This window comes from Aspergillus nidulans, chromosome VIII (genome assembly GCF_000011425.1).
Source record: "Aspergillus nidulans FGSC A4 chromosome VIII".
Lineage (NCBI taxonomy): Eukaryota > Fungi > Ascomycota > Eurotiomycetes > Eurotiales > Aspergillaceae > Aspergillus > Aspergillus nidulans.
In genome coordinates, this window is record NC_066264.1 from 2,382,468 (window position 1) to 2,409,946 (window position 27,479).

Consider the following 27,479-nt stretch of genomic DNA (forward strand, 5'->3'; position numbering starts at 1 on the left):
AGAGCTGCATCCACCTCTCAACGGTCGCCTGTCAACCTCTCAGCGTCTCCTCCTCGGCTATCGCAGTCTTTAACCCCTCTATTACCGACTTCATTCCATTCGTTATTTCCTTGCTTTGCGCTGAAACCAGCGGCGGCCACGGCGCGCGATTCAGGATCTGAGACTTTCTTGTACTTCGTTCACTCGTTCTCCACCTGGGGATGTCTCTCGGCTGTCACATGTGTTGGATAGGCGGCAATTCCTTGTGACTTCCCACGTCTTTCAGCCCCATATCTTTCCGACTCGTTTCCTGCGATCTGTTACACCGTCGTGACCTTCATATTCTGCGAGGGGAACTCGCTCTGAGATTTCCGTGATGCAGTACGTCAGAAGTATTAGCGGTTCGGTCTCCAAGACCTGGAATTCGATCAATCCAGCCACCTTGAGCGGAGCCATCGATGTGATTGTCATCGAACAGGAAGATGGTATATCTGCACACTTGCTCAGCGTTTATTTGTATCTGCTAATTTTCGATCTATAGGAACGCTTGCCTGTTCACCATTCCACGTCAGATTCGGCAAGTTCTCTTTGCTCCGGCCATACGAAAAGAAGGTATAAGGATTTCTGGCGCTTCCGATGTAGCGGGTGGACTAACTTTATCAAGGTGGAATTCAAAGTGAATGGTGTTAAACAAGATTATGCGATGAAACTGGGAGAGGGCGGGGAGGCTTTCTTCGTCTTCCCGACAACGGACGAAATACCGGAATCCATGCAGACGTCCCCTCTGATATCACCTATGGCGAGTCCGAAAATGCAAAGCGAGGAAAACTTGTCCACTCTTCAGGAACCGGAATATCTGGATTTGGATCATTCTAAAGGAGCTAATCATCCTCCGTTGGTGTCTCGCACCGCTCGGGCAACCAGCGATCTGGGTACGATGACCTGCCTTTTAACACTGGCATTTGTATACTGATTTGTGGCAGGCTTAGTTACACCAGTATCACAGTCTGATGAACCTCCTCCAGAGCGGCCCGCCCGAAACTCCTTCGGCGCGGATGTAAAATTGGATCGGGCGGTTTCCGACGGCATTTTACCCACTGGAAGCCATTCGCGCAGCACCAGTACGGGCGATTATAGTCTCCAGCTACAGCGGCCTGCATCAGCCAGTTCAAACGAAGATCCGGATCTCATCCGTCGATCCCAAAGTCCACCTCCAATCTCTCTAAAAGAGGCTGTCTCACGTGCGATGTCATTGTCCCAGAAACTATCTACGTCGAATATACCCTCCCGTGTTACTGACAGCGGCGACCTCATGCTGGACATGACAGGTTACAAGAGTAACGAAGAGGATGCTCTCCGTGCGGAAGTCGTGGCACGCAAAATTCTTGCGGAGGAACTGGAAGGGAACTATGATATCGGGGCCCTAATTGGAGCGGACGAGCATGGAAACTTGTGGATATATAGTAGCGAAGAGGCTAAAGAGGCCGCCAACCGCCGAGCGACCCTCAACGCCATGCGGCCCGGCTCCGCTATGAGCGAGAATGCGATTTCTGACCCTGGCTACCATAGTGACAGCGACAATTCCCTTCGCGACCCGTCTTTCCAGATGCGACACCATCGCGCGAAATCTGACGTGCAGCCCGGAATCCCCACGCCGCCGCAATCGCCCCCGAACACCGCCCCAGCAGAACCGGTTCGCAGCTATGCAAAGACGCTACGGCTCACAAGCGACCAGCTCAAGGCACTGAAATTAAAGCCTGGCATTAATGACATGTCCTTCAGTGTGAACAAAGCCACGTGTACGGCCAACATGTATCTATGGCGCGGAGATACCCCAATTGTCATCTCGGATATTGATGGAACCATCACGAAGTGAGTTTTTGTTGTGCTGTCTGTCTGCATACCACTAACCTCACCAGGTCGGATGCCTTGGGTCACGTGCTGAATATGATCGGTCGAGACTGGACTCACGCTGGTGTGGCCAAGTTGTATACCGACATTGTCAACAACGGTTACAACATCATGTATCTCACCAGTAGATCCGTTGGACAAGCAGATACCACTCGCTCGTATATCTATGGCGTTTGCCAGGACGGATACAGGCTTCCGAAAGGCCCTACGATCATGAGTCCGGATCGAACGATGGCGGCGCTTCGAAGGGAAATCTACTTGAGGAAGCCCGAAGTGTTTAAGATGGCGTGCTTGCGGGATATTCTCGGCCTCTTCAACGGGAAAGAGAATCCTTTCTACGCGGGCTTTGGCAATAGGCTTACGGACGCTCTCAGCTACCGATCTGTGAACATCCCGTCCAGCAGGATCTTCACAATTAACTCGAACGCGGAGGTTCAGCTGGACCTTTTAAGCTTGAACAAGTACAAGAGTAGCTATGTCTCTATGCGTGAGCTGGTGGATCACTTCTTTCCTCCAGTCAGCTTGCTGGTTCAAGCTGGCGGTGAAGAATATACCGATTTCATGTATTGGAGGGATGTTCCTCGAGATTTTGACGACATATCAACGACAGATAGCGAGGATGAAAGCCAAGCCGACGAAGAGGAAGAAGTAGACAATGAATATGACGGCGAGCTGAGCGACGACGGTAGCGAACTTGACGATGACGAAATTGCTGAGGAAGAGCTTGGGGCTAGTTTCGTCTCCCAGGCTACGGACTCGTACGAGGAAGCCGAGACACAGAGCGTGGCTTCAGACGATGAGGAAGATTTTGAGGATGAAGAAGATGACGAAGGGCCCGAAGTCGCAGTCCGCGGGAAGGATTGACTCCGTCCACTCCCCGCCGGTGAGGATTGAACATAAGACTTGACATATGTGACGATATTCAGGCATTCCCAAGGTTGGGAGACTGCTAGACTATTGCATTAACGGTGTTTTTGATTTGGCAAACCTATAATGGCGTCGATGGTTGCATATCAGCGTTGGTTATACTTATTGGCAACTGTACTTTTACTAGAGCAATAATATGGCTATAATAGATTACTCAAGGCGCCCTGAAGGTGTGCAAAGCCTCCAATCTTCCGGAAACCAAAGAGTAACCACTTGGGATCGTGGTTGATCTATACACAAACTCTTAAGGCTTGTCTTCTAAGCGTAACGCTACTGAAGGGTTTCATAAGTGGTACGAAGCCTGCTCTCCACCCCCTAAAGAAATTGTCCATGTATATTACTGAATTGGCCAGTGGCGAGGGCCTCTACAGAGCAATTGTAAATAGTTGAAAGGCCGTTACTGTCGTCAAATTGCGGCTGGGAATCGCCAGGGCGTGTTCTAGAACCGGCTATTTAGTTGTATTGAACAACAAAACATCGCCTGATAGAAGCATTCGATAGAAAACCTCATGGCCAATCAAGCACCTGCAATCACGAAAGCAAGCTGGATCCTCGCCCCGGGGAAGCTTTCCTGGCATATAGCCGAATCACTGCGAGGAGACGAAGTAGAGAGAAGACTACCTCGGTACCCCAACACACCTATCTTTACTTTAGGTACCTGCACTCTTCTCCTGTTATTCAAGCTACCAGCATCTACAAAACCAGTGCCAGATCAATAATGACAGTTCTGACGTCTCCTCTCCGAATTCCCATTCCCGTCACGGACGTTGCCTCCTTCGTCTTTTCTTCGGGCACGCCTACAACCCGCCAAACCCCGCAGTACTTTGATGCCTCCAACCCATCCAAGAACTTCAGCCTTGCGCAAGCAGAAGTGCTCGTGAAACAGATTGCAAAGGGGTTAGAAGACCTTGGTCTGCAGCCAAACGATAAAGTGCTGCTGTACTCGCACAATGCTCTCTTCTTCCCGGTCCTCCTGTGGGGGGTTCTTGCAGGAAGATGTGTCTTTACGGCCGTAGCGGGGGGTGCGAGTGTTAAGGGTGAGTAACTACATTGTCCATCAGTGTTTCTGAGGGGTTTTATGACCAAGGGTATTGATCATGCAGAGGTCGAATATCAGTTGCGCAATTCAGATGCAAAGCTCATCCTTGCGGGTTCGACTCAGGTCCCTGTTGCGCTGGATGCGGCATCCAGAGTTGGTCTACCGAGGGATCGGGTGTACCTCTTCTGCGATCCTGAAGATATTTCAAATGACTCGTCATTACCAGTCCAGCCTTGGACGAGGATCTGGAGGCCTGCTGATGAGGTTCGCTCTTGGTCATGGAAGAGGATTCAAACGCTCAAAGAAGCTCAAGAGACGACTGCAATAATCAACTACTCTAGCGGGTGTGTATGTCTCTGCCAAGTGATGATCGCTCTGACGTTGAAAGAACAACCGGACTTCCCAAAGGCGTGGAGATATCGCACTATAATGCTATCGCGAACTCTTCTCAGCTCCTCGCAAAGAGAGCCATTATATCGAATGACCATAGAGGCAAGAGCCGCAAAGAGCGGCTCGACATGGCGGGGGATCGGTGGCTGGCTCCGCTGCCTATGTATCATGCCTATGTATTCTTGCCCATTTCATTGTACCCTTCCTTAGATTGCATGAGAACTAAGTGATTGCAGGGCCAAACATACTACTGCCTCAACGCGGCCCGCCTAGGCGCAAAAGTCTTCATCATGAAATCCTTTAATGTCGACCAATACCTCCTCTACATGGATATTTACCGCATCAATTTCATGGCCTCCGTTCCAGCCATCATGGCCACGCTCGCAAAACAGCCAAATACCTCGAGATATAACCTTCGCGCAGTGGAAATCGTAACCAGCGGCTCTGCACCGCTGAGTGCCGAACTCGGCGGTATAATTGAGAAACTCTATCTCCGCCCAGGTGTCACGGTCAAGCAGGGGTGGGGAATGACGGAGGCGACGTGCTCGATTACGGGATTTGCTCCAGATGAGGAGGACGATGGCCGGTCAATCGGTTGGTTGAATCCAAACTGCGCTGCTCGAATCGAGAAGCTTGAAGGGAGGGACTTTAGTGGTGTTGCGCCGGACGGGGCGGATGTAGGCGAGATCTGGGTCGCTGGGCCAAATGTTATGAAGGGTTATTACAAGAATCCGACAGCCACAAACGAGACGATTGTCGAAGAGAATGGGTTAAGATGGCTGAAGACGGGGGATATTGGATATTTCGATCAAAGGGGGCGTATGTATATTGTCGATCGATTAAAGGTATATCATATGTGTCCTAACCCCAGGATCTACAACAAACTGACACGGATCCAGGAGCTCATCAAGGTCAAAGGGCTGCAAGTTGCCCCGGCTGAGTTGGAGCAGTATCTTCTCACCCACCCCAGCGTCGCCGATGCAGCTGTTGTTGGTGCGAGGATGTGAGTTTGCCTTCACGTTGCCTTCGGACAATTTGGACTGACATTGAACCCAGAAATGGCGCTGAGTACCCGCGAGCATTTGTCGTGCGTAAAGATGACACTGTAGCAGAACATGAGCTGTTCGACATGGTCAAGGCACACTTCGCTCCACACAAGTGGTTGACAGGAGGTGTGTACTTCATAGACCAGATTCCCCGGACTGGAAGCGGGAAGATCATGCGGCGGAATTTGCCTGTTATTGATGAATCCCTGCCGCGCTCGAAGCTGTGATGTCAGGGAGTGGATGATACTTGCGAGATTGTCCTGGCCCTAAGATTTTTGTTTTGGCGGCTTTATGTGCAGCTATAGGCATACAGTGCTTTGGACTTTAGCATTGTCATATTTGTGCCACGAATCTGGTCCCTGAGTACACAGGAAGCTCTCTGACTAGACCAAATGTTAGATGCTGCTCACCAGATGCATTATAATAGTGAATCCCCCTAGGCCCTGGTCCCACGGATGTGTGTTCATCGAGAATTACAGAAACTCGAAAAAAAAAAGATCGAGCAAATACTACCAGTCCATGCTATTAAACTAAGTTCTATCTCTTTGCGCAGTAATGTTTCGTGTGCTGGTTGGCTCGAGGCTGTTCGATTATCCGTTCATCCTGCTTGTACTTTCCCTATCTCCTCAGCCGCCGCTATGCTCAGTCTCTCGAAAACCTGAGGTGTGGTGCATACGGCTTTATAAAGCCGCCGATTTATAGAGTGCCACTGTTTGCGCAGTCAAGCTGCTCCAGTCATATGCGCATCTTGCAGTCGCCTTATACCCACACGCCGCCTTCGACAATACATGGCTGAAGGTTCACTCGAAGTGGAAGAGAAGGGGGCACTCTAATGAGAGACTTGTTGATCTCAATAGAGGCAGGAAGTCGGGCAAGTCGGGTTCATAGAGATCCTAGGCCAGGAGCTGGGGACAATTAGGGCTAAGTGCTAAGACATATATCACGGTATCGGCGAGTCTTATCAATACTGCTTTACTTTACAAGTATGTGTGTCAAGCTTCCTCCTTCCCGGCTATAATGCATACTGGATATCCCTGAAGTCTCTGATACTGATGATGTGCGCTACTCTGTAGCTGTTCGAGAACCTTTCCCAACCGCCCAAGGAGACACTGAAGGCAGCAGCCCTTTTGGATGATACGGAGGCAGCGAAAGGGGTCATTGGCTGGTTGCCATTGCAAAGCCAACCACTGCGCCAGATGGTTCTCACTAGTGAGCTGGTAGAAGACGTTCATGCCCGCGTAGTTCCCAGGCCGGATATCCTGCAGTGCGTGGTCGTCAAAAAAGAGGCCCTCTGCGAAGCCTAGGAGAAACGGATACTCCATCGTCAACGTCGCGCTCCTAGGATCATATCCGTGTTGGCAGGGCGCTGTGACCAGGTAGTCAGGAGCATATGTGGCTGACAGGCTGCCGTCTCCGATGACTGGAGCTCCTGGGGTAGGAGTTGCTTCGAGGCGCATAAAGATGGTATCCGCTATTGGCATGATGAGGACGCGGGACTGTATTGAAGGACAGCCATTTATCGGGGCGGTCGCCGCAGTGCATTTCTTTATCTTCGTTGCGAGGAGATTCTGTGACTGGGTGTAGATGCGGTCTGTCCGGATCTTTGTATATTGCTGATTTTCGTGCAGGATGCGTCCACGTCGGAAACCGAGATAGGCTCCCTTCATGTTAGCCCAGGATTCAGGCATGGAAGCGTTGCGGAGAATGGCTATGCCGTCGATATCTAAGCCAACCCAGTCGGCATTCCAAAGACGCTGCTCAATACTATCGACCGACATACTGTCAGAACACAGTGCGATTGCCTCGCATAAGTGTCCCTCAAATTCCGTCTTCTGACGAAGACGTATAGGTGGCAGCTCTCTATGGGACATGGTCAAAGCAGACATGATGCGCAGGTTCACATCCCAGTCGGTAAAGGCCAGCCGAGACGCAAAATGGACGGCAACGGTGATACTGGAAACCAGCTCCCTGAGTACCTGCCGGGGCCAATTAGCTGCCTCGTACAGGGCCGAATTCCTATAGTCGTCCAGATAAAACCTGAGCCGCTCAAGGTCCGTGTCTTTGCCAATTGCCAGGTTGTCCTGTTCAAGATACTGTCCCCGTAGAGACTCATACGTATTTTTCAGCTGCTCCAGCCCACTTTCCACAAGGGGAGGAGGGTCACTGTCGTGGCCATGACAGGAGTATGTTGCTACTCCGCCATGTGGACGAAAACGATACCCATCCTCTGGCGGACGAAAGCCAAGGATCCTCAGGATGTGCAGCGCCCTAGCCTGGATGTCAGGGAGGGCTGCAAGGGTGAATGAGAGGAAGCCCATGGATGAGGAGTATTGAGACCGGTACCAGGTGGAATCAGAATCAATCGGGTCGAAGGAAAGACTTAGGGTGGAGGTTTCGTTGAGCGCCTCAATTGCAGCAAACGCTGATATTCGGGAGAAGGCCACAGGCTGTGACTGGCGCAGGTCTGAGTGATGCAGACTGACAAAGTCCACCATGGAGCAGTCAACCCGCCAGCCATTTCTGATGGAGATTTGGGCTGTCTCTAATGTAATGAGGTCCTGAAGATTTCCTTCCAGGTAGAGGCTTCCGGCGCTCTCAGGGGCAGAGACCTCGAAGATGACCTGGGCTTCCTCATAGCTGCTCGTCATGGGCACTGGCGTACCATCTGCTTTCACCGCGCACATCCGGAGTCCCAGAATGTACGATGCGTATGTCGCCATCCATGCAGCACCACGCAGGACGCTGTACCGAACGAGACACCGTCGACCGCCTAAGCTGATCAGTCTATGTACCAGCCGTATCATCTTCGGCATATCTTTGACCTCTGGCAGACCCTCATACGGTGACCCTCTAGGTCTCTGCGACTCTCCATTGTTCTTTTTTTCCAGTAGCGATAGGAAAAAATGGTGGTACTGCAGGGTCTTCTCCGCGAACCCTGTCTTGCCCGCCAGCGGGGCGAGACAGCTTCGGATTCTCTGTAGCTGCATGATGCCGGGCGTGTTGTCTAGAGATACGTTGGCGGCTTCGAATAGGGACAACAGCACTGCCGTACAGCTCTGCTCGTCCATCACAGTGGCCACGGCCGCAATTAGAGCCAGCACGTTCTCACCTGCTCTCGTCTTCAGCATCTGATCCGCAATGAAGTTCGTACATGCTCCAATCTCCACGAGCTTGAAGAGCCATACCCGGTCCATGCGCTGTTGCTGCCGAGCCTTGTTCAGCTGGGTCCTGAAGTCTTGCGATGCTGGGGTATACTCGGCGATCATGAGCATGCAGCCGATTGTATGAGGTTCGACGCCCGCCAGTGCTAGTTGCTTCAACCCGTGTGCGCCGGCGCTGAATACCAGCTGCGAGAGACTGGGGATGTCGATTTGCCATTGCATAGCTTCGGCCATGGTCTAGTCGCTGGTAAGTATAATTTTGATGAAAAGGAAAAATGGTTCTCTAACAGTCGGCTTATAACCATGATCAGACGCGGGGTGGGGACGCGTTGGCGGGCGGCTAATGTGACAAGGCTGAAGGCATTTTCACCCGTTTGCAACCTAAAAATAACCCCTTTATGGCGCGATGAGGCTGTAGATCGTTCCTTTATGGACCCTAATCTGGAGTTAATGCGTGGCTGTTAAGTTGGCGGCTAGAGCGGCGCTGCTGGCGGCAGTGAATCGCACGGCTGTATATTGAAGACTCCCCCCAGACAGAATCCAAACACATTCGTTAAATATCATGGACCAAGGTACGGCCGAGACAGTGTATGACATTTCTCCCAAACTCTGCTCACAGCAGTCCTGGACTGGACCGGCTGCAGCAGGCCCAAGACCGACTATAGAGCTGGTCCCCATCGAGCGAAAACGACCCGTGCTTGAAGCAGGTCTCGTGCGGCGGAACGTTGTTTTGACATGTCCAGTGCATCCCCAGATCCGCAGTCAAGTCAACGGTAAATATGATGATGACGAGCTCATGACCGTCCGATACTCAGCCCTCACCTGCGAGCCCTCGGGGTTCCACAAGGAGCGATTCACGTTGCGACAGAATCTGTACATCAAACCCCGACGAACAGAGCTTCTTATCATAATCCCTCTCTGCGATGAGTCTGGGACGGATCTGGGTCGTACTTTGACTAGCATCTTTGCCAATATCCAGTACATCTCCTCCCAGAAGAGGGTTAAGACGTGGAAGCGGCACGGGTGGAAGAGGTGCGTTGTCTGCATTCTTGGCGACGGGCGAGGTAGATTGTCAGAAGAAGCAAAGGCTGCTCTCACACTGATTGGACTCTGGCAGCCAGCCCTGGCAGTGCGCGATGTGCAGGGTCAAGATGTCCGCGCCCATCTGTTTGAGTATACCACTTGCGCCAGACTCCGGGATAGCACCCTGCAACCTTTGCCAGAATGTCCGCAAACTCCAGTCCAGATGATCCTCTGCTTAACCGAAAGATATCAAGGTCCTCAAAGCTGTGGCAAGTGGCTTTCGGAGGCGATCCTACCGGAGCTTGATCCCCAGATGTGTGTCTTCGTCCCAGCTGGGGCAAAGCCTTCTGCAGACGCCATTTACCGTCTCTGGGAGCGACTGCACCTCCATCCGAGGTGCGGAGGAGTTGTTGGGCAGACAGAAATGAGGGCCTCGCTACTGACCTGGGCGCTGAATCCTCTGGCAGCTGCTTATGGTGTGCATCTGAAGCTGGCAAGTGTTCTGGAGAATCCCTTCCAGTCCTTCCTGGGGTTTGCACCAGCATTTCCAACCCAGCTTTCTGCTTTCAGATGCCAGCAGGAGAGGAAAAGCCAGGACCAAACCTCAGGAGGCTGGGAAGCAGCGTCTGTTCGAGACGAGCCGAAGTCCATTACATGGGGTAGTCACATATCGGACCGCCGGCTCTGGGCGTTCGATATTCTCTCTCGCCGTTGGAATCGAGATCGTCTTGATTATGTGCGCAAGGCTAGGGCCCATGTTCAAGCCCCTCCTTCGATAGACGCATACATTGTCGACCTTCAGCATTATATGCAGGACCGAATAGTTTTCATGATGGATTCGTGGAGTACCATGCAGAACATAGAAGGGGGGCTCCGGAAACTGAAATTTGCTGCTCTGCTTATATATTCATGCCTAAATCTCGTCGTTTCCTGGTTTGCGATTGTAAGTTCTTGTCATCATCCCTGCAGACTCGAGCCCGGGCTAATATAGGGTTAGGGCAACACATTTCTCATATTCTTCTTCATCAACCACTATTTCGCCTCAGATTCTATTATCGGCCGGCATAGTTCGGCCACAGAGACAGGCCTCTTGACGCTGTACACCTTTCTCCTGATGGTATCTGTGCTCTGTGGTTTGACCTATCAGCCGCATACTAACAGGCTACGTATTATTCGTACTGTTATCACAGTGGGGTGGATACTTCTCGCAGCATACATACTTATTGCCATTATTGTGGTTGGTTTCAAGACGACAAGGCCTACATTTCACATTCTCAGCAATAATCCCACAGACTTCCGTGAATGGTTTGACGAACGTCGCTTTTCCCTTGCAATCCTTCCGCTGGTTGCTATTTATGCCATTCGGCTCCTGGCATCCATGTTATTCCTCGATCCTTGGATTATTTTTGCAGCAGTAGGTTTCCGTCTTCAAAGCTCTCCTCAATCCAATTCGACTGACGCGGAGCAGAGTATCCAATATGTCCTCTGCATACTCGCACACGTGAACTTTATCAACATAACCACATTCATGTATAGCAAACTGTCCGTATCCGAAGAGCAAAATACTGCAAATGGCGGAATACCTATTCCTACGAATTACTTCGTGCGCCCCGGAAACAAAGTGCACCTCGATTCCCCCAGTGACGACGATTTGAATAAAGCATATGACGATTCGCTGGCGCAGCTTTTAGATCCTCCAGATCTAGAGTCAGCAAGACTACCTTCAAGAAAATGTGAAAATACCTCGAGAGTGTATCCGGACAAGGTGGTGCTGACTTGGGCACTGTCAAATATACTTCTTTGCGCCGTCATTTTACACGCCATCCCTTCTGTCAAGGGTCTTGCTGGAGATGATTTAGAGAATATGAACAGGTGCCCTTCAACGGCCTACCTGCTTGTTATCTTCTGGTTGATTGGTAGTCTTGAGGGGGTCAAATTTATGGGTGCGATTCTGTTTATCATAAAGGAGGTTATATACTTTTTCTAGCAATAACCCTATTTATTTTTGATGCTTTCCCGTGATATCTACTGCCTGATATGAGACAGAATTGATAGACAGAGCTTTATGTTTCCAAAGAAGTCTAACTATTTTACTATCAGGGGCGAAGCTGGATAAGAAGTACCGTACCTTGATTGCTTCGAAATCGAGCCTGTTTAACCAGCGTTACCATCTAACGTTCGGAGCTCATAAGTTACGAGCTTGCCAGCAGCATCATTAGTCATTAATCTAGGGAAACGTCGACGGACTTTCCATAACCAAGGTGCCGGATTGGTTAGGCTGGAGCTCGCTATAGAGCCACCGTATACTTCAATAATCGTCAGGATCCAGCGTCCGATATGAGTAGAAAGCATAGAGAGACCCCAATATATATCACTTTAAACAGATCGGTCAAACACAGTTTGTCCATATCACAAAGGAACAGTTTTCATTGACGGCAACAAGACCATTTTGCATCTAGCCATCAAGGGTGCACTTGCTGAAGCGTATTGTCCTCGCTATCATTAGTTGTCAGTCAGTAAAACCCAGCCAACCAGTTCGCCTGTAATTCCCGATTCGCAGGATATTTACGTTTGTCGATGCAGATGTGCTCGTGGGCTGAATGGTCGTGGTATGACACGAACGCTCTATTCGAGGCTGCATTCTGTCAGTCATCATCTCCCTTGAAAAGACTATTACCTCCTATTGATAAGGTCCGGATACTCGTATCCTGAGTCGCGGATCCCGTACTTTTAGAATTCTCTTTATCTAAACGCAACATGGGCTATCCGCATGGACTCGACACAGGCGACGTCAACGCACCTGCTGCTCGCATAATTAACGCGCACTATACTTGCTCGCGCATGCAGCGGCTGGGGAGGAAGGGAGGACATATGCCCGCTTTAATAAGCTGTTTCTGGAATGAGAGGCGGGGATGATAAGATGCAGCTGAACCGTAAAGTGGTCAGGTTAAGGGTGGCAGGCGTTTTATGTGCGGCAGGGGAGGATCAAGTGTGGTCCAGGCTAGAATCAAGGAGAATTGACGGGATAAAGTGGCAGAAGGGGTATTTAGTCTGTGAGGAGACTTAGGGTTGCTGCTGGGAAGGTAAGCAAAAGCAAAATAGCAAGTCATTGGGCTGGGTTTCTGTGGAGAGTCTGTGTTAACAAATCGATCTTCGGGTTCGTGATTTGCCTGGGACCAGAGTATGAAAAAGAAGATATAGAGGAGACGATGCCTCTGGAGCTGTACCGCATAACCTCCAGCCCTATCTGAGCAATATAAACGCCGCCCCCGCAAGCATTGAGCCCACTGCACTGGCTGCAACTTTGACCCCGACGCCCCAGAAGCTCTCCCTGCCGTACCCCGGGGCAGCCGCATTCGTCTCGCCAGCGCTATCAACCACATCATTTGCCCCTGCATCGTCATCCCCACCCCGCGCAACATCAGTAGGCTTGTGGAACAGCAACAACGGCGCAACCTGTGACCAGCCCGTGAACTCTGGCGTCTCCTCGGCACTGTACGTCGTGGTTGTGGTTGTCCAGGTCACGCTTGATTCCCGAAGACTCGGCAAATCAGTTATATCGCCCCTGTGGAAAACCTCGCAGGCCGTTGATACGGTGTAGGAGGGGAGGGAAGAAGAGCAGTAAAAGCCCGGGAGCATTGTCATTGAACTACGCATCAGTCAGTACCACGTCTTTCATGCATGAGGAGGTAAGAGGGAGAGATGTGGAGATGAAACTAGGTTACCTTGGACAACAAACGACAGCTGTCTCGTCTGCATCGAGCAGTCCTGCAAGAACTTGATTGTATGCCGGGGTCAAAACTTCCGAGTCGATGTCGTCCAGTTGTTCCCCCTCGTATATTGTAGTGAACCATCCGGCTCGCGAGGCAGTCGCATCACCGTCTCTCGCCGCCACCCCGACGGTTTTCCACCCATTCGGACATGCCGGAGCAGGAGAATAGAACGGGGGTGCATAAATGTCGGTACCGTGTGTGTTCAACGCTGAAGACAGTGCCTCCGGCGCATTCGAGTCAGTTGGAGAGGGATAACACGAATCAAACGAAAACGGGCACAGCTCGGCCCAGAGGACGAAATCTGTGTCAGCGGTAGACGCGATAGCGACGTTGCTGGTGCAGGAGTCTGGCAGGGACCAGGGGGTTGTCAGTGGGCCCCAGTTTGTGAATTTCCAGGAGAGCGTGGCGGTTGCGGTGGGCATGGTGGCCTTCAGATGGGCTGACGAGGGAACACAGGGCTTCTGTGGTACTCAGGGAGCGCAAAGGGGGAAAGTTGAAGGTTTAAAGGGCAACTCTTGCCCCTTGACCGAATTGTGTCTAGTCAACGGCCAAGAGGAAATACGAGGTGGGCACCAATTGGCCCTCTCGTACGTGGTACCTAGCGGTCCAAGCCCGAGGTCTGAGTTAAGGCTTACTTGTCTTGGAAGGTCATTCACAAGGCTGAGCAACAAGATGGAGTTAATCAGCTCAGCAGTGTAAAGTTGCGGGTAGTGGTATTCAGTCAAGCGATCCAGTTGTTACCCTAATTTAGGGCAAGCTTGGGGATGTCCAACTTTACTATACAGTCCAGGTTCCCTGGATGGCACGGTTGCGATTGAGCCGCAATAAAAAATGCGTATTCAGATCTGATAATGATAGATATTTCTTGCCTCAAATCACTTTTCAATTGCGATTCCTCTAAGCCCAGTATCTAACCCCGCGAGTGACCTCCATTATATGCAGCAGCTCTCGTCTCCCCAACTACAGCTGACCGACAGAACAGCGTTCCAATACACGACTTCGCTGTACGATGTCGAGATCAGCTATCGCCGTCGAAATTGTGATCTTTGAGCTGGGCTTGAGGCGAGATTGTAAGAGACTATTACACTGCGACAATACGCATATGCCCATGGTCAGTCTTACTAATAGCCTGACTGACAATGGCTGAAGCTGGGCTCAGGTAAATTAAGATACTCAGTAAAGTACCGCTGGTTCATGATTATGCGCTTGGATGTTGGATTAGAGTGGATCTGGGACCGAAGACAGGTCTCTTGTTTCGCTCGAGACTGTGCACCACCGTACCCAGACTCACGGATAGGGATCATAAAACGGAAATCCCTGCATCTGGAGCGTAATGAAAGCACTAAAAGCCAGGCCGATGGCAATGGAACCGCTCACGCCCAATAGCTGTCGAGAGGGACTTGATATGTACTGCCGTTTGTGGAGGACGAGGGTAGAAGAAAGGCTATATTGTAAGTGGACCGGCGTCCATTAGCTCATCTAGATATGAAGTCCTCTATCTGTTTTAGTTATACCTGTCTTAGTCAAGTCCAAGACCATAGAATGCCTAAATGCTTCGTGTGTTTGTTTCCTCCTTTTGCTACTGGCCTGGCCTATGCCACGGTGGGTTCCAGGTTACTGGGTAGCCCTAGCTTCTCTACGTATCAACGGATTTTTCTGGTATGCTCATTCTAAGCCAGCTCCTCCAATATGGAGAGGTATATCTGTCTTACGACCGCCAAAGCACCAAAGCAACTTTTAACCATCCAGATAACCTCTCAAGAGTCATCCCACCCGCAAGTCGTCCTTCCGCCCTCGCACGCAGTGCCGCGATTCAGAGGCATGTTGGCGCGTCCTCAGTAGCTCTCTGGCCGTCACTCGCCCTTAAACCCAACTGCATATCTGCAGTCAGATACAGTATCCTCATCTCTACCGGTTTCTGAGCAGTGTTGAGTCTAGACGGCTACCGATGGACAAGGGAAGAAAGACCAGGTACTCGTCTAGACAGTTCACCTATAATACACTTGTCATAGGCGATTTCTTGAGGCAAACGGTGCTGGATGATTGATTCAGACGTTGGATAATGCTTTTTGTGTGTGTGAGAAAGTGACTGTGGTGGTCGTTGATTTGATAGAAGAGGTGTAGTAATCATCTGGCTGGTCAGTAAGAGTTAACTATTATATCAAAAGTGAATATGGCTCCGAAAAGCTATATCAATACAATCAGACACGATATACCTTGCTGCGGCAAGGACAAGTAGGGCTGGTCCTTGCTGCCTTAGTGCCTGAGATATCAGTGCCGGATCTCCGCCGCAATGCCGAGTCCGGAGATACAGCACAATAATTACAGTCGGAACCAAGGCGGTGAGGGGTGCGGGGCGAGAATTTCTTGAAGGGATGAATCACCGGCTACACAACAGTCAACGCATTCCCATTTCACTTTGCCCTTGTTAAGCTCTCTCCAGTTGGGCACTGGACTCTTCTCTATCTCACCTCTATTTTCTCTCTTTTCTCTTGACCCCATTGACCTGATTGACCTCCGAAACATGGCCACTCCCTTCCTCGTCTCCTACGACCCCGCCTCCGCGTCCGGCGGCCTCTCCCTCCAGCAGATCGCCTACTTCGGCCGCGTTCTGATCAAGGCTACCGACCTCGCCCAGGCTGAGACCTTTATCCGACAAAATTTCCGCCTACTCGATATCTACGTCGACGCAACTGGCATCTCCGCAACGGGCGATCTTGTCGACATCCTCAACGCCGGCGCGGCCAAGATCTTCATCTCCCTTGACCAATTGAATGCCCTCTCCGAAGAACAATCCGTCCCCTCGTCACGGCTCGTTGTCTACACTTCTTCCAACGACCAAGTGGAAGCGTTTCAGAAATGGGTGGTTAAGCACATTGAGCGCGAAGAGGCCGGCCTGTGCACGGACTCGGCCGTTGTCCACTCTATCTCTGTGAAGCTCGGACTGAACCCGGAAGCCCAGCTTCTCTACCGTACATATTCTGGAGACGTGACCGAGGATGCGGTCAAGGATACAATGAAGCAGGGAGGTGTCAGTATTGTTCCTGCGGCCGCTCTGACTATCAGCCGCGAGGAGTCCAGTGGGAAGATCCAGGCGGGTTCTTTGATTGCTGCGCGGGGTGTCAAGGACCAGGGTAATGGTCTGTATGCCACAACAGTAACGGACGAGAGGGGTACTTGCTTGGGGTTTGTGTGGAGTAGCGACGAGAGTATCGCGGAGGCTCTGCGTACAGGCACCGGTGTCTACCAGAGCCGGAAGCGTGGTCTGTGGTACAAGGGTCAATCCAGCGGTGACGTACAGGAGTTGATCCGCATCGGATTTGACTGCGACAGCGACTGCTTGGTTTTCATCGTGAAGCAGATCGGAAGAGGTAGGACGTCTCGTCACTTACGTACACCTAGTGCTGACTTTCAGGTTTCTGCCACCTCGGCACCGCCAGCTGTTTCGGACCTTACACCGGTTTATCACGCCTCCAAAAGACGCTACAAGCCCGCAAGGCCGATGCCCCGGCCGGCTCGTACACCGCGCGACTGTTCAACGAGCCTAAGCTTACACAAGCCAAGATCATGGAAGAGGCTGACGAGTTGTGTCGTGCGGAAACAAAGGAGGATATCGCTTTCGAAGCAGCCGATCTTTTGTACTTTGCGCTCACCCGCTGTGTTGCCGCCGGTGTCAGCCTTGAGGATGTCGAGAGAAACCTTGACTTGAAGAGCCTAAAGGTGAAGCGGAGAAAGGGTGACGCCAAGGGCCCTTGGGCAGAGAAGGCTGGTCTTGCCGAGAAGCCTGCTGAAGCGAAGCCTGCTCCGAAGCCAGAGGAGCCAAAGGAAGACACGTCTCGGATCGAGATGACCCGTGTCGCTACCGCTTCGACGCCGGCGGAGAAGGTCCAGGAGTACCTCAAGCGGCCATCGCAAAAGTCAAACGACGCCATTGTCGGCCTTGTCAAGCCCATCATTCAGGATGTCCGTGAGCAGGGTGATGCTGGTGTTCTTAAGTACACACATAAGTTCGAAAAGGCCACATCTTTGACCTCACCTGTCCTCAAAGCACCGTTCCCGGCCGAGCTGATGAAGCTGTCACCAGAAGTTCAGGAGGCGATTGATGTCAGTATTTCCAACATTGCCAGATTCCACAGCGCCCAGAAAGGCAGCAATGATGCATTGTCGATGGAGACCATGCCTGGCGTAGTCTGCTCCCGCTTCTCGCGGCCCATTGAGCGTGTTGGTTGCTACATTCCCGGTGGAACGGCCGTGCTGCCATCTACTGCAATGATGCTTGGTGTTCCCGCCATGGTTGCCGGCTGCAAGAAGATCGTCTTTGCCTCTCCACCTCGTGCCGACGGCAGCATCACCCCCGAGATTGTCTATGTCGCACACAAGGTTGGAGCGGAGAGCATCGTCCTTGCTGGAGGCGCGCAGGCTGTAGCAGCCATGGCCTACGGTACTGAGAGCGTCAGCAAGGTCGACAAGATTTTGGGACCTGGTAATCAGTTCGTGACCGCCGCCAAGATGTTGGTTTCCAACGATACCTCCGCTGGTGTCAGCATCGACATGCCTGCCGGACCTAGTGAGGTTCTCGTCATTGCCGACAAGGCCGCCAACCCCGCCTTCGTTGCTTCAGACCTTCTCAGCCAAGCAGAACACGGTGTCGATTCCCAGGTCATTCTCATCGCGATTGACCTGAACGAGCAGGAACTGAAAGCCATTGAAGATGAGGTAGATCGCCACGCCCGTGCTCTTCCTCGCATGGACATCGTCCGTGGATCCCTCGCACACTCCGTCACCTTTGTTGTTAGGGACCTTGATGAGGCAATGGCTCTGAGCAACGATTACGCTCCTGAGCATCTCATCCTGCAAATCCAGAATGCAGAGGCCGCTGTCGAGAAGGTCCAAAATGCGGGATCTGTTTTCATCGGACAGTGGACGCCTGAGAGTGTGGGTGACTACTCTGCTGGTGTCAACCACTCATTGCGTACGTTCCCAACTCCTATGATTCTTTTACCACCGATTCTAACTTCTCTTCCTAGCAACATATGGCTACGCCAAGCAGTACTCCGGAGTCAACCTTGGCTCCTTCCTCAAGCACATCACCTCCTCAAACCTAACGGCGGATGGTCTTCTGCGTCTGTCCAAGACTGTCGAGACGCTCGCGGCTGTGGAGGGATTAGATGCCCACAAGCGGGCAGTGAGCATCCGTGTTGCGGCTATGAAGCAGGAGCAGTTGTAGTAAAGAAAATAGTTTATTCGGAGTTGGTTACGATTTAGTTACGTGCAAGCATGATTCAGATGAGCAATAAAAATTGAGGTCTTCGAATTGAAGTGGTATCTGGACGCCTATCACAGTATAATACAATGCAATCTATGTAATCCGAGACAAGACCAACAAGAACTTTTCAGCCGTCGTAAATCATCGCAGAATCGGACACGCACGAGAATCACCTCTTCCGCTCTTTAATCTTGAATTTCAGCCCATTCTTATTAACACCTCCCACGGAATTCGACATCTTCGCCCGCTGCAGATCCAGTGCCCGCTCTGCGGAGGTGATATCGGCATACTGCTTCTGCAGCGCCTTGAGCTTGTTCTGTCGTACCTCTAGAGCCCTCTTCTTGAGTTTCCTCGCCCGTCGTGCCTCAACCAGCGCCTGTTTCTCTGCTTCCAGCTCTTTTCGAGTTTTCCTCTTCTGTTGCTGCTGAGCGCGCTCACCAAACGATTCCTCTTCCTCTTCGGTTTCTCCCTCTTGCTCTCGCTGCTCCAAAACCCTCTTCAAGACCTTCTGATCTTCCCTATCGTCCGCGAAAAGCAACTTCCGCGCTTTCTTCTCCGCGGCCCCAAAGTCGAAATCGTCGAAATCGTCGCCGTCGTCCTCCTGTCTAGTGTCCTCCTGAACTCCTAGCGCCTCCCCCATAGATTCCTGAATCCTCAAATCCTCCTTTACTTTCTCGATCTGCCGTCTAACTCTCTCCCCCACTGTCCGAAGATACCCGGCATCCTGCGTCTTAAGCAACTTGATTGCTTCATGGGAGAGGCCCTGAGCAGTCGCAGACTCGCGCATCCCTGTACCATGTTTTCCCTTCGTCGATGAGTGCGAGGACATCATGCCAAAGGCGAATTCGTCCGGGTTGCGATCGCGTGCTTTTTCTTCGAGCCGCTTGATTTTTTGTTTTTTCATGTTGTAGTCTTTCGCGCGGAGGGAGTAGTCCTATAACCAACGAAACAAGTCAGACACTGTCTGCAGGAAGTAAAGTACGCAAGGAAAGACGCACCTTGTGCTTTTCTAGGATACCCCATTTTTCGCGGCCCTGGAGTTGTCCTCGCTCGCGATGTTGGCGGCGTTGGACAGCATTGCGCATAGAAGACATTTTGGCGATTTTATTTCTTCCCCTTTTTATACGATAAGTCTTGTAAAAGCGATTCAAAGGAAGAACTGGTGGGAAAGTAAAGGGAATATAAGGGATGTGGGAGGATGAGGTATGGTGGTGATAGTTGAAGGTGTCGGAGATAAAAAGTTCTCAGAAATTAGGTGCTGTTTGGTCTGGCCTGGCCCGAGACGGAGGAGACTAAAACCTCCAGCTCTGCCGAACCTCACCACCTAGCTCACTAGACCACCTTACCTACCTGCATTCAAGCGCAAAATTCGAACAATCCCTCTGCCAACACACCAATAATTCCATTCATCTCAGTTATTAATGATCAGCCAAAAATGACAACCACAAACCCCAGATACAACCTCCGCAACCCACTCCCCCTCTCCGCCGCCCAAGAAGCCGAAGTCAAACAATTATACTACAAGCGTGTGCGCGCCTATTGCGCGCCTGAGATAAAGGGTACTCCCATATTTGCGATGCTATCAATAGACCGCGGCTAATATATGTATCTCTGGATAGCTTTCGCCGAATGCGCGGTCAACCGCACGGTCACAGCAACGTGGGTGTGCCGGGCGCAGCGCCTCGCGATGAATTCTTGTATGATTGAGCATGCGAAACCAGAGGAGGAGGATCGGGCGCGGGAAGAGTGGTTTGCTTCGCACGAAGAGCGGCGGCGAGCGAAACTGGAGGAACAGGAACGGGTAGAGAAGAGGAGGGAGGAGGTTATTCGCATGATGAGGGAGGATGAGCAGCGGAAATCGGAGGCAAAGGCGAAGGCTGCTGGGAAGTCAAGCTAATGAGGCTAGAGTGAATTAGGTGGTGTTGGGATGCGATTGATATGATATTGATGCGGGCGTGTCGATGTATACATACGGACTTTTGGCGTTGGGCATTTTCGATTTACCTGGTTGACTAGCATTTGCATTGAGGGCTGAGCTACCTAAGGTTCGTTGTCATTGTATAGTAAGATTACTGCATAAGAACTGACCGAATCTCTCCTTAAACGCCGGCCTGACCACAATTAAAGGGACTATATCACGGAATTAAGATGTATATAGACTGAATGGCTAAACATCCGTCATATCCTTGTCCCCATCATCGTCTCCCATAACTGCGTCTTCCCCGAAAATATCCTCCATCTTCCCATCCTCATCTTCATCCCCTTCACCCTCGCCTTCTTCCCGCTCAGCACCAGCCATAACATCATTCTTCTCCTCCGGAGCAGCAATGTCTTCCTCGCCCTCACTCTCCCACTCATCGCTCATCTTCCACCCGGTTCCCGTGAGGCAAAACCGCTCCGGCGGCAGCCTCATTCCCGCCATAAGCACACTGTTACTTGCCGCAGGTTTACCAGCACCCGCGTCAAACCCCCTCGTCGCACCCGGCAGCGCAACTCGATTCCTCTCTGCTGCAACATCCATGAGAAACTCCTTTGGTAGACCCGTCTGGAACTGATAGTGTAATCGCGACGCGATGCTTAGTCGTAATGCTGGCAATGTCACAGAGTTCACTTCAGGTGGACCCTTATTCCCACTGCTTGTAGTAGTATCCGCTCCCGTCCCCGCGTATCCTTCTGTTGTAAGATGCACCGCATCTTGTAGCACGCCGGATGTGTAGCGGTATGCAAAGTCGAGGAGCTGCAGCGGCACGCGCTCTTGGTAGGCTGTGACGCCTTGGGCGGCAAGCAGCATGTGGATGAGGCGGACGTCGCGTGGGCGACGGGACTTGCCGCTGTCTTTCAGCGACGTCGAAGGAATTTGCGCGGGTTGGGAGGCTGGGGCGGGGGTTGTTGTAGGCGCGCTGGTCGGCTGTGTCGGTTGTTGTGAGGGGGCGGCCGTTGTGTTTGTGGTTGTGGCATTGTTGGTTGATGAGGGTTCAGCTGGGGGTGTGAGCGGTTGCGTGGAAGGTGCCGCCTGGCTTGGTGAGGCCATTGTGGTGTCTATCGGGCTGGCCTGTCGTATTCTGAATCCGTGTAGTGGTCGTGCAGATCGTATGGATTCGAGGAGAGAATGTAGTGAGGTCGTATGGGCTTAGATACCTGCTCAGCAAGTTCGTTTCATTGGGCTCCAAGAATAGGTCGCGCGTGGGGTTTCAGGCAGCCGGTGAAAGACAGGAACGGCGAGAATATCGAAGAGGTTGGGATTGGCATAAGGCGAAGATCAAGACGACAGGTTCATGGTAGAAGTAGCTGGTCTGAGATTCTGGCGATGCGCGCTAGGCCAGGATAGGAAGGCTAGTTGATATCACCACGTGACTCTCAAGCAATAATCCTTCAAGGTGTTCCTTCTGGCAAACTTCCACTATTAATCAATCCTTCTACTTGGGTTTTGGATGCTCATGGAAGCTTTGGTACTGGTGCTTCGAACTGGGATAAGTCCTAATTGGCTCTCTGTATAGCGCTTCACCTGCCGTCCCAAGTTGTTGTATACTTCTGCAATCTGGGCTGTTATCCTGTGGTCGACATAATGCGTTCAATATCAAAAGGTCCTTGGCTTTGCAGGTGCCACGTACTGCTTTGTTAAAATTCCTCGATACAGCTCAGGATCTTCATCGTCATTTAAATAAAGCAAGGAGTTTGACTTTGTGCTTATTTCCAGATTCACGGCCTCATGAAACGACAGGAGAGTAGAATGTTGATGCTCACTCAGCGACCGGAGCAGGCTGAACATTCTTGTGCACGGTGACAATACTGTAGGCCCTAGTGCTTGGGAATCGGCTGGCTGGTATTTCGTCTCATGGGAGTACATTTCTGCACATCACATCAAACCGAAAGTCTTTGAGACGACGGGGCTGACAAGCTGCAGCCAATCCCTACGGATGGATCATGATCCGAATATGCCAGTGTTCTTAGCAGATTAGTTCTGAGATAACTGGCTTGGCCTGGAACCGTCGTTGATTTTAGTTATGGAATGACTTCATGGCTATCAAGTCGTAACTCGACACCTTTGGCATAACAAAACTGCCTGCTCACCAGGCCGGTGCTGCAACCATCTTGGTAAGTAAAGTGGTGGCTGCGGCTTATAGCCATTAAGAATCAGTATAAGCATATCTTTTATATATGTACTGTGGACCATCGCGAAATGCTCTAATAAACAACCCCATCATCCATTTTATCATCAAAATAAACTTCAACCTGCTTTTCCAACATCACCAGATCTCCAACTACTGCTTTCATCTCCAAAATCACCTGCATCAGGCCGCGCTGTTCTAGCTTCTCCCGAAGCTGGCGCCTGGAGGTGACATCCTCAAGGGACCCAATATAGGAATTGAGAGACATCAATGCACGGCACAAGTACCTTTGCCGAGAGCGCTTATCCTGAGATGATTCTGCCGCGGTGGAGGCCCACTCAGCGAGCTGTAATCGAATAGTGCTAAGCCAGACCTCGGGTGGTGTGGAGGCAGAGAAGGTAGGCGGATCTGTGCTTGTGGACGTTTTGCGAGGGACTTTGGTTGAGCCCGTCCGATTTGAGAATATTCGGCCATCCATGGGTTGGGTAGTCGTGGTGCCTGCGATGTCTATTGATTCAGGATGGTTGATGTTGGTGAGCTTGGTGGCATGAAACGCAATCGAAGGTATGTTTGCAGCCAGGGATCTCAAATTGAATACTGTCCCTGGAAAAATTCAGCCATACTGAGTTATGCTGTAAGAATAGGAACCGTTATGCCTACCATGACTGTTTGGTCCCCGGGGCGTTGGCTTCGGTGGCAGAACATTCTGCGCACTTAGGAGCTGCCGACGTGATGATATCAGATTCGAATGTCCTGACTGTCCATCTGCATAATTTGCAAGTCGTAGAGGCTCTGATGCCCCACTTTTGGGATGGCCTTCAGGCCTTTTTGGACTTCTCTTTGACTGTAGCAAGGCATCTACTAGAATGTCGACGGACGAGAGGCACCATTGGACCTCCGCATGCATCTGTTCAAGCTTGTTTCGATATGACGCCCACTGAACCGGAGGAAGTGATCGACTCCTGGAATGCACTGTATTGGACTCCTTCTGTTTCGCTTGGTGTTGGTTATTATCAGAAAACCCTTGGAGTTCCTTTAGCACGTAATTGCAGCGGAGGATCAAGACACCAGGTCTCTTGAACACATTGCTAGTCGATGAGTCAGGGTCATTGCTGGTTAGGCCAAGAATGCTAATATACTTTGCAAGATGGCAAAGTGAGCAGTGAAGTGAGAAGAGCTCGTCGGATAGTTCGCTCACAAGAGAGGACGGCCCCTCCACGCCCCGAAATGAGCTGTAGAGTGCATATGCGAGCTGGGCCAACCTGGTAACATGGCTTGCGTCACAGACTGAGCGCGGGCCACTCTGCTGAGCCGTCTGAAAATGTGTCGTTAGATGAATAGGCTTGGGTTCATACGATTCCAGGCTCCTTTCCACCGTGGGTGCCTCCACAAGCTCGGCTGCAGGGATCACGGACAAAAGGTCTTTTACATATGCAGCGGCGGCCGCAGCAGCATACGGCTGCCAGCTCTTGTTCTTATGGGTATCACAGTAGTCACAGATGCCCCGAACGATAAGGCATGGGAAGCCGTTCATCAAGCCTGCAGCTTCCATCTCAAAGCACAGCACACCCCCGAGCTCTTTACTCAGCCGGTCTCGAGTAATGCCGTTTCTGATGACCTGGTTCCCCGATGCGACAGTTCCATAATGGATTTCAACTGCTTGGTTCTCTCTTGGCTTTCGAACGACCAGGTGGTCTTCACTGCATGCGTCGCAGGTCGGCCCTCCCACGTGGGTATATGTTGACGTGAACAGTTTGTCGTATCCAGCATTGACACGCTGAAAGCGGGGTAAGCTGTCAAACACCGATAAATGCTCCATGACCTTGCTACGGTGTCTCAGATGGTTTGCGCGCAACTTGCTCAGGGCGTTGAGCAGGATCGGAGGCGGGCAATTCAGGAAGCCCTTTCGTATGAACCCCGATGCTGTCGCGGTTCCAGCATCATACTGGACGACACCACCATGCTCTCCAGACGGCTGGCTGACAACCACATCGCCGAGTCGTAGGTCGGTAGTGCCTGGAACGCCTCCGCCAACGCCCACCATCAGGCCGAATCGAAGACTGGGAAACTTTGCCTGCATTCGGATGGCCACAGTGGCCGCAGATGCTGTGCCGTATCTGCCGATAGGAAGACAGGCAATGACAACATTGTGATACCCGATTCGGCCAAGGGTATAAATGTTGTCGTCGTTAGGGTCGTGAGGGAGGTCCGGATGCTCCTCGTCCAGCATTTCTGCAGCGGCGGCTAGTTCGACGGGGATGGCGCTGACCCAGCCCACCGTGTAGTCCTGTGCTCGAAACATATCGTCTGTCTGATTTGAACGACGCTGTGCGAGAAGGCTCAAAAACTATCAGTAAAGGTTGAAAGAGTTGGGCGGCTATTATTACCTTGTACGAAGCTGACTTCGTATAATTCTGGGATTCTCTGCGGGGATCGAACGCAAGGCTGAAGCTGAAGACTAAGATAATATCCAGCTCAGATCCTGTTATTATTTTTCTTGCGCATATCTGCCCACGCCAACTCACACCTTGTCGGAAAAATGGTCCATATCACTGTCAAAGGCTTAGAGGTGGAAAAAGACACGGCTGGTTCGAGCAGCACGAGCTTTGATCTGCCGGCTGAGACCACGCTCGCCGACCTTGTTCGTCAGATACGTGAGCGAGGATATACGGCCCCCGAGGAGCTCGCTCGAGAAAGAGACGACGGGCGTCGTGGCCGTAGTTATAAGCCGTATGCCAAGTACTTGCTCAACCATCCTACTGAGTCCCTAGTAGTTTCGGGGGACTGTCCGTCAAATTACGATGAACGACGCATCAATGTACACGATACCTTTCTCCATTTTCTCAGCCTTCAGTCCCCGAGCAAGGCTCTCTCGGCAAGGCTGGAAGGTGACCAGAAGATTCTGGTTGACGATCGACTCGAACTGATCTTTCATCGCACCCTACGCATGCCCGACGATGACAAGATCCATCCCCTCCCGGATTCACGCGGTCAATTTCCTCTTTTTAACGTTGAGGCTTTTGCCTCTCAACTGCCAGAACGGATCACGAAGCGCGGTGGCATCTTCTTTCCTATGTGGCAGCGAGAGGCTCTCTGGATTCAGTTCAGTCACAGCGGGGGCAATACTCATTATGCCATTCGGGTCAACATCGGCCACATCAACGTTGTCAGTGGTCTCGATATCTACGAGGTCTCTGACAAACAGGATTACCTCGTCGTCCCCGGCCAACAGTGGCTCGACGGTATTGCTGTAAGCCCTGGTGTCGTGCGCCAGTTTGTTGCTATGCCTTGTCTGTCTCACCCGTCCTTGCGTCTGCATTGCTAATATAGGAGGCAGTGGGCTCTGGATACACCGTCGAGGGCCAAGTCAGCGGCAAAGAGAAATTTGGCGGAATCCAGATCGAGGTCGTTCCTTCTTATGAACGAGACACTCACACGTTCAGATGCTCAACCGAGCAAGGACGCGTCAAGTATGCGGCCGAGCATGATACCCCTGGCGACTATGCGCTGAAAGACGGCGACAAAGTGTCCATGGCGCTAAAGCCATCTACATATAGAGGGCAGGCTAGACTTTGTGATTTCCTTGACGATGGCGAAAGTTTTGAAGAAACCGAGAACCTCTGCCTGAAGGTCTGGCCCCAAGATGAGCCATATCATGAGGCTGATACTGAAAGAAGCAGAGTGTTTACACCATGCCAGCTATCCTGGCGGCCACAAGCTCCAATCCAGTTCCCTCAAAAGGCATGGTCAGATTCAGGGGTTCCAGCGAGGAGAAACAGAAATCCGGGCTTGGTGGCTTTGGTACGTCGATTTTTCAGTTTACAGTTTGCTCGTATTAACTCATATAACTCAGGATCTGGCGTTTCAAGCCTACTGGGGAAATTGACGTCTATCCTAAATGGTGTAGACCTCGAATACTACGATGTGGCTGAAACGATAGCTGAGACTTCCGACTTCCTATTGAACACTCGGGGAGGCACTCTATCGGGGTTGGGATCCCGTTGCGCAGCTACAGAGCAATCTAGCAAGCCTATAACCCTACGGGAGATGGGGATTGCAGCAGGCGGGAAACTAATGCAGGAAATCGTCCAGGACAGCTCCCCAAAGGGTATCTGGAACACGGCGAGGGCGAGGCTACCGAATATTCACATCCTCCAGCCCTCTGACTTCGAGGCCGTGACACACATCGTTCCTCCGAAGACACCGATCACTACCGAAGAATACATTAAAGCTGGTATACCTTTTTACGCGGTAGAAGAGGACCCTGATCGGCGACTAGACGGATCGGCCACCTTGGCTGGGGTAAAGAGTATCAGCGCCATGGACAACGAGGTTGGCGTTGACGAGGCAGACACTGAGTTTGACCCATTGAAGCCGAAACGGTGCGCAACGTGCGCAGTGCGACTATGCGATTGCATGTATGGGATAACACTCTCCTTCCCTGGTTATGCTTGCTGGTAAGGGATACTAACACTATTTGTCAGAATCCGCCCCTGTAACCACCAATTTTGTCACATGTGCGTCAAGGCTGTTGCTCCAGCTGGCAAGACTTCACACGATGAACAAAAGCGCTGCCCGGTTTGTGCAGCCGTTGTTTCCCATGTTGCCGGCTTCTCCGCGCCCATGAATCTGCCCGGGGAGGAAACGTTCAAGGTGGAAGTTCCCGTTGCTATGTTGGAGGTTCAGGACGGAAGAGCTGCTTTTGAATCTGTGGTGAAGATGAGGTTGTAGTCTGAGCTTTACGTTGTAAGTGGATGGTAACGGGTTAATCACTTATACGAGGAGCCTGGCCCGTTTCTGAAACGACATTAGGGCTCTTCATGGGGGTTGGCTGTGGCGAACAGCAGGAATCCCT

The 27,479-nt window shown here is 51.6% G+C and overlaps 11 protein-coding genes across 11 annotated transcripts, besides 1 other annotated feature; 6 read left to right on the forward strand and 5 right to left on the reverse strand.

The window, feature by feature from the left end:
* Nucleotides 1–27,479: part of a sequence feature (contig 1.13 2696..249512(-1)) that runs on past both edges of the window.
* Nucleotides 356–2,968, forward strand: ANIA_00802 (phosphatidate phosphatase PAH1; the record flags this gene model as incomplete). Its single annotated transcript, XM_653314.2, has 5 exons — nucleotides 356–464; nucleotides 521–591; nucleotides 644–911; nucleotides 963–1,851; nucleotides 1,899–2,968. The coding sequence occupies 5 exons, from the start codon at nucleotides 356–358 to the stop codon at nucleotides 2,752–2,754; spliced, it is 2,193 nt and encodes a 730-aa protein (XP_658406.1). The 3' UTR covers nucleotides 2,755–2,968.
* Nucleotides 3,536–5,598, forward strand: ANIA_00801 (uncharacterized protein; the record flags this gene model as incomplete). The annotated part of the gene is made up of 5 exons (XM_050613300.1): nucleotides 3,536–3,854; nucleotides 3,921–4,204; nucleotides 4,273–4,422; nucleotides 4,483–5,249; nucleotides 5,303–5,598. 5 exons carry the CDS (start codon nucleotides 3,536–3,538, stop codon nucleotides 5,517–5,519), a joined length of 1,737 nt encoding a protein of 578 aa, XP_050469127.1. The 3' UTR covers nucleotides 5,520–5,598.
* ANIA_00800 (uncharacterized protein) lies at nucleotides 6,285–8,687 on the reverse strand (the record flags this gene model as incomplete). The annotated part of the gene is made up of 1 exon (XM_653312.1): nucleotides 6,285–8,687. One exon carries the CDS (start codon nucleotides 8,685–8,687, stop codon nucleotides 6,285–6,287), a length of 2,403 nt encoding a protein of 800 aa, XP_658404.1.
* Nucleotides 9,016–11,463, forward strand: ANIA_00799 (uncharacterized protein; the record flags this gene model as incomplete). Its single annotated transcript, XM_653311.1, has 2 exons — nucleotides 9,016–10,419; nucleotides 10,474–11,463. 2 exons carry the CDS (start codon nucleotides 9,016–9,018, stop codon nucleotides 11,461–11,463), a joined length of 2,394 nt encoding a protein of 797 aa, XP_658403.1.
* ANIA_00798 (uncharacterized protein) lies at nucleotides 12,599–13,671 on the reverse strand (the record flags this gene model as incomplete). Its single annotated transcript, XM_653310.2, has 2 exons — nucleotides 12,599–13,125; nucleotides 13,202–13,671. The coding sequence occupies 2 exons, from the start codon at nucleotides 13,669–13,671 to the stop codon at nucleotides 12,720–12,722; spliced, it is 876 nt and encodes a 291-aa protein (XP_658402.1). The 3' UTR covers nucleotides 12,599–12,719.
* ANIA_00797 (trifunctional histidinol dehydrogenase/phosphoribosyl-AMP cyclohydrolase/phosphoribosyl-ATP diphosphatase) lies at nucleotides 15,667–18,476 on the forward strand (the record flags this gene model as incomplete). Its single annotated transcript, XM_653309.2, has 3 exons — nucleotides 15,667–16,620; nucleotides 16,665–18,221; nucleotides 18,277–18,476. Exons 1-3 carry the CDS (start codon nucleotides 15,774–15,776, stop codon nucleotides 18,474–18,476), a joined length of 2,604 nt encoding a protein of 867 aa, XP_658401.1. The 5' UTR covers nucleotides 15,667–15,773.
* Nucleotides 18,685–19,609, reverse strand: ANIA_00796 (rRNA-processing protein UTP11; the record flags this gene model as incomplete). Its single annotated transcript, XM_653308.1, has 2 exons — nucleotides 18,685–19,449; nucleotides 19,514–19,609. 2 exons carry the CDS (start codon nucleotides 19,607–19,609, stop codon nucleotides 18,685–18,687), a joined length of 861 nt encoding a protein of 286 aa, XP_658400.1.
* On the forward strand, nucleotides 19,894–20,412 carry ANIA_00795 (uncharacterized protein; the record flags this gene model as incomplete). Its single annotated transcript, XM_653307.2, has 2 exons — nucleotides 19,894–20,074; nucleotides 20,135–20,412. The coding sequence occupies exons 1-2, from the start codon at nucleotides 19,951–19,953 to the stop codon at nucleotides 20,410–20,412; spliced, it is 402 nt and encodes a 133-aa protein (XP_658399.1). The 5' UTR covers nucleotides 19,894–19,950.
* ANIA_00794 (chromatin modification protein) lies at nucleotides 20,683–21,546 on the reverse strand (the record flags this gene model as incomplete). Its single annotated transcript, XM_653306.1, has 1 exon — nucleotides 20,683–21,546. One exon carries the CDS (start codon nucleotides 21,544–21,546, stop codon nucleotides 20,683–20,685), a length of 864 nt encoding a protein of 287 aa, XP_658398.1.
* ANIA_00793 (5'-methylthioadenosine/S-adenosylhomocysteine nucleosidase family protein) lies at nucleotides 22,701–24,926 on the reverse strand (the record flags this gene model as incomplete). The annotated part of the gene is made up of 2 exons (XM_653305.1): nucleotides 22,701–23,227; nucleotides 23,285–24,926. 2 exons carry the CDS (start codon nucleotides 24,924–24,926, stop codon nucleotides 22,701–22,703), a joined length of 2,169 nt encoding a protein of 722 aa, XP_658397.1.
* On the forward strand, nucleotides 25,164–27,355 carry ANIA_00792 (uncharacterized protein; the record flags this gene model as incomplete). The annotated part of the gene is made up of 5 exons (XM_653304.1): nucleotides 25,164–25,874; nucleotides 25,955–26,254; nucleotides 26,305–26,425; nucleotides 26,478–27,006; nucleotides 27,109–27,355. The coding sequence occupies 5 exons, from the start codon at nucleotides 25,164–25,166 to the stop codon at nucleotides 27,353–27,355; spliced, it is 1,908 nt and encodes a 635-aa protein (XP_658396.1).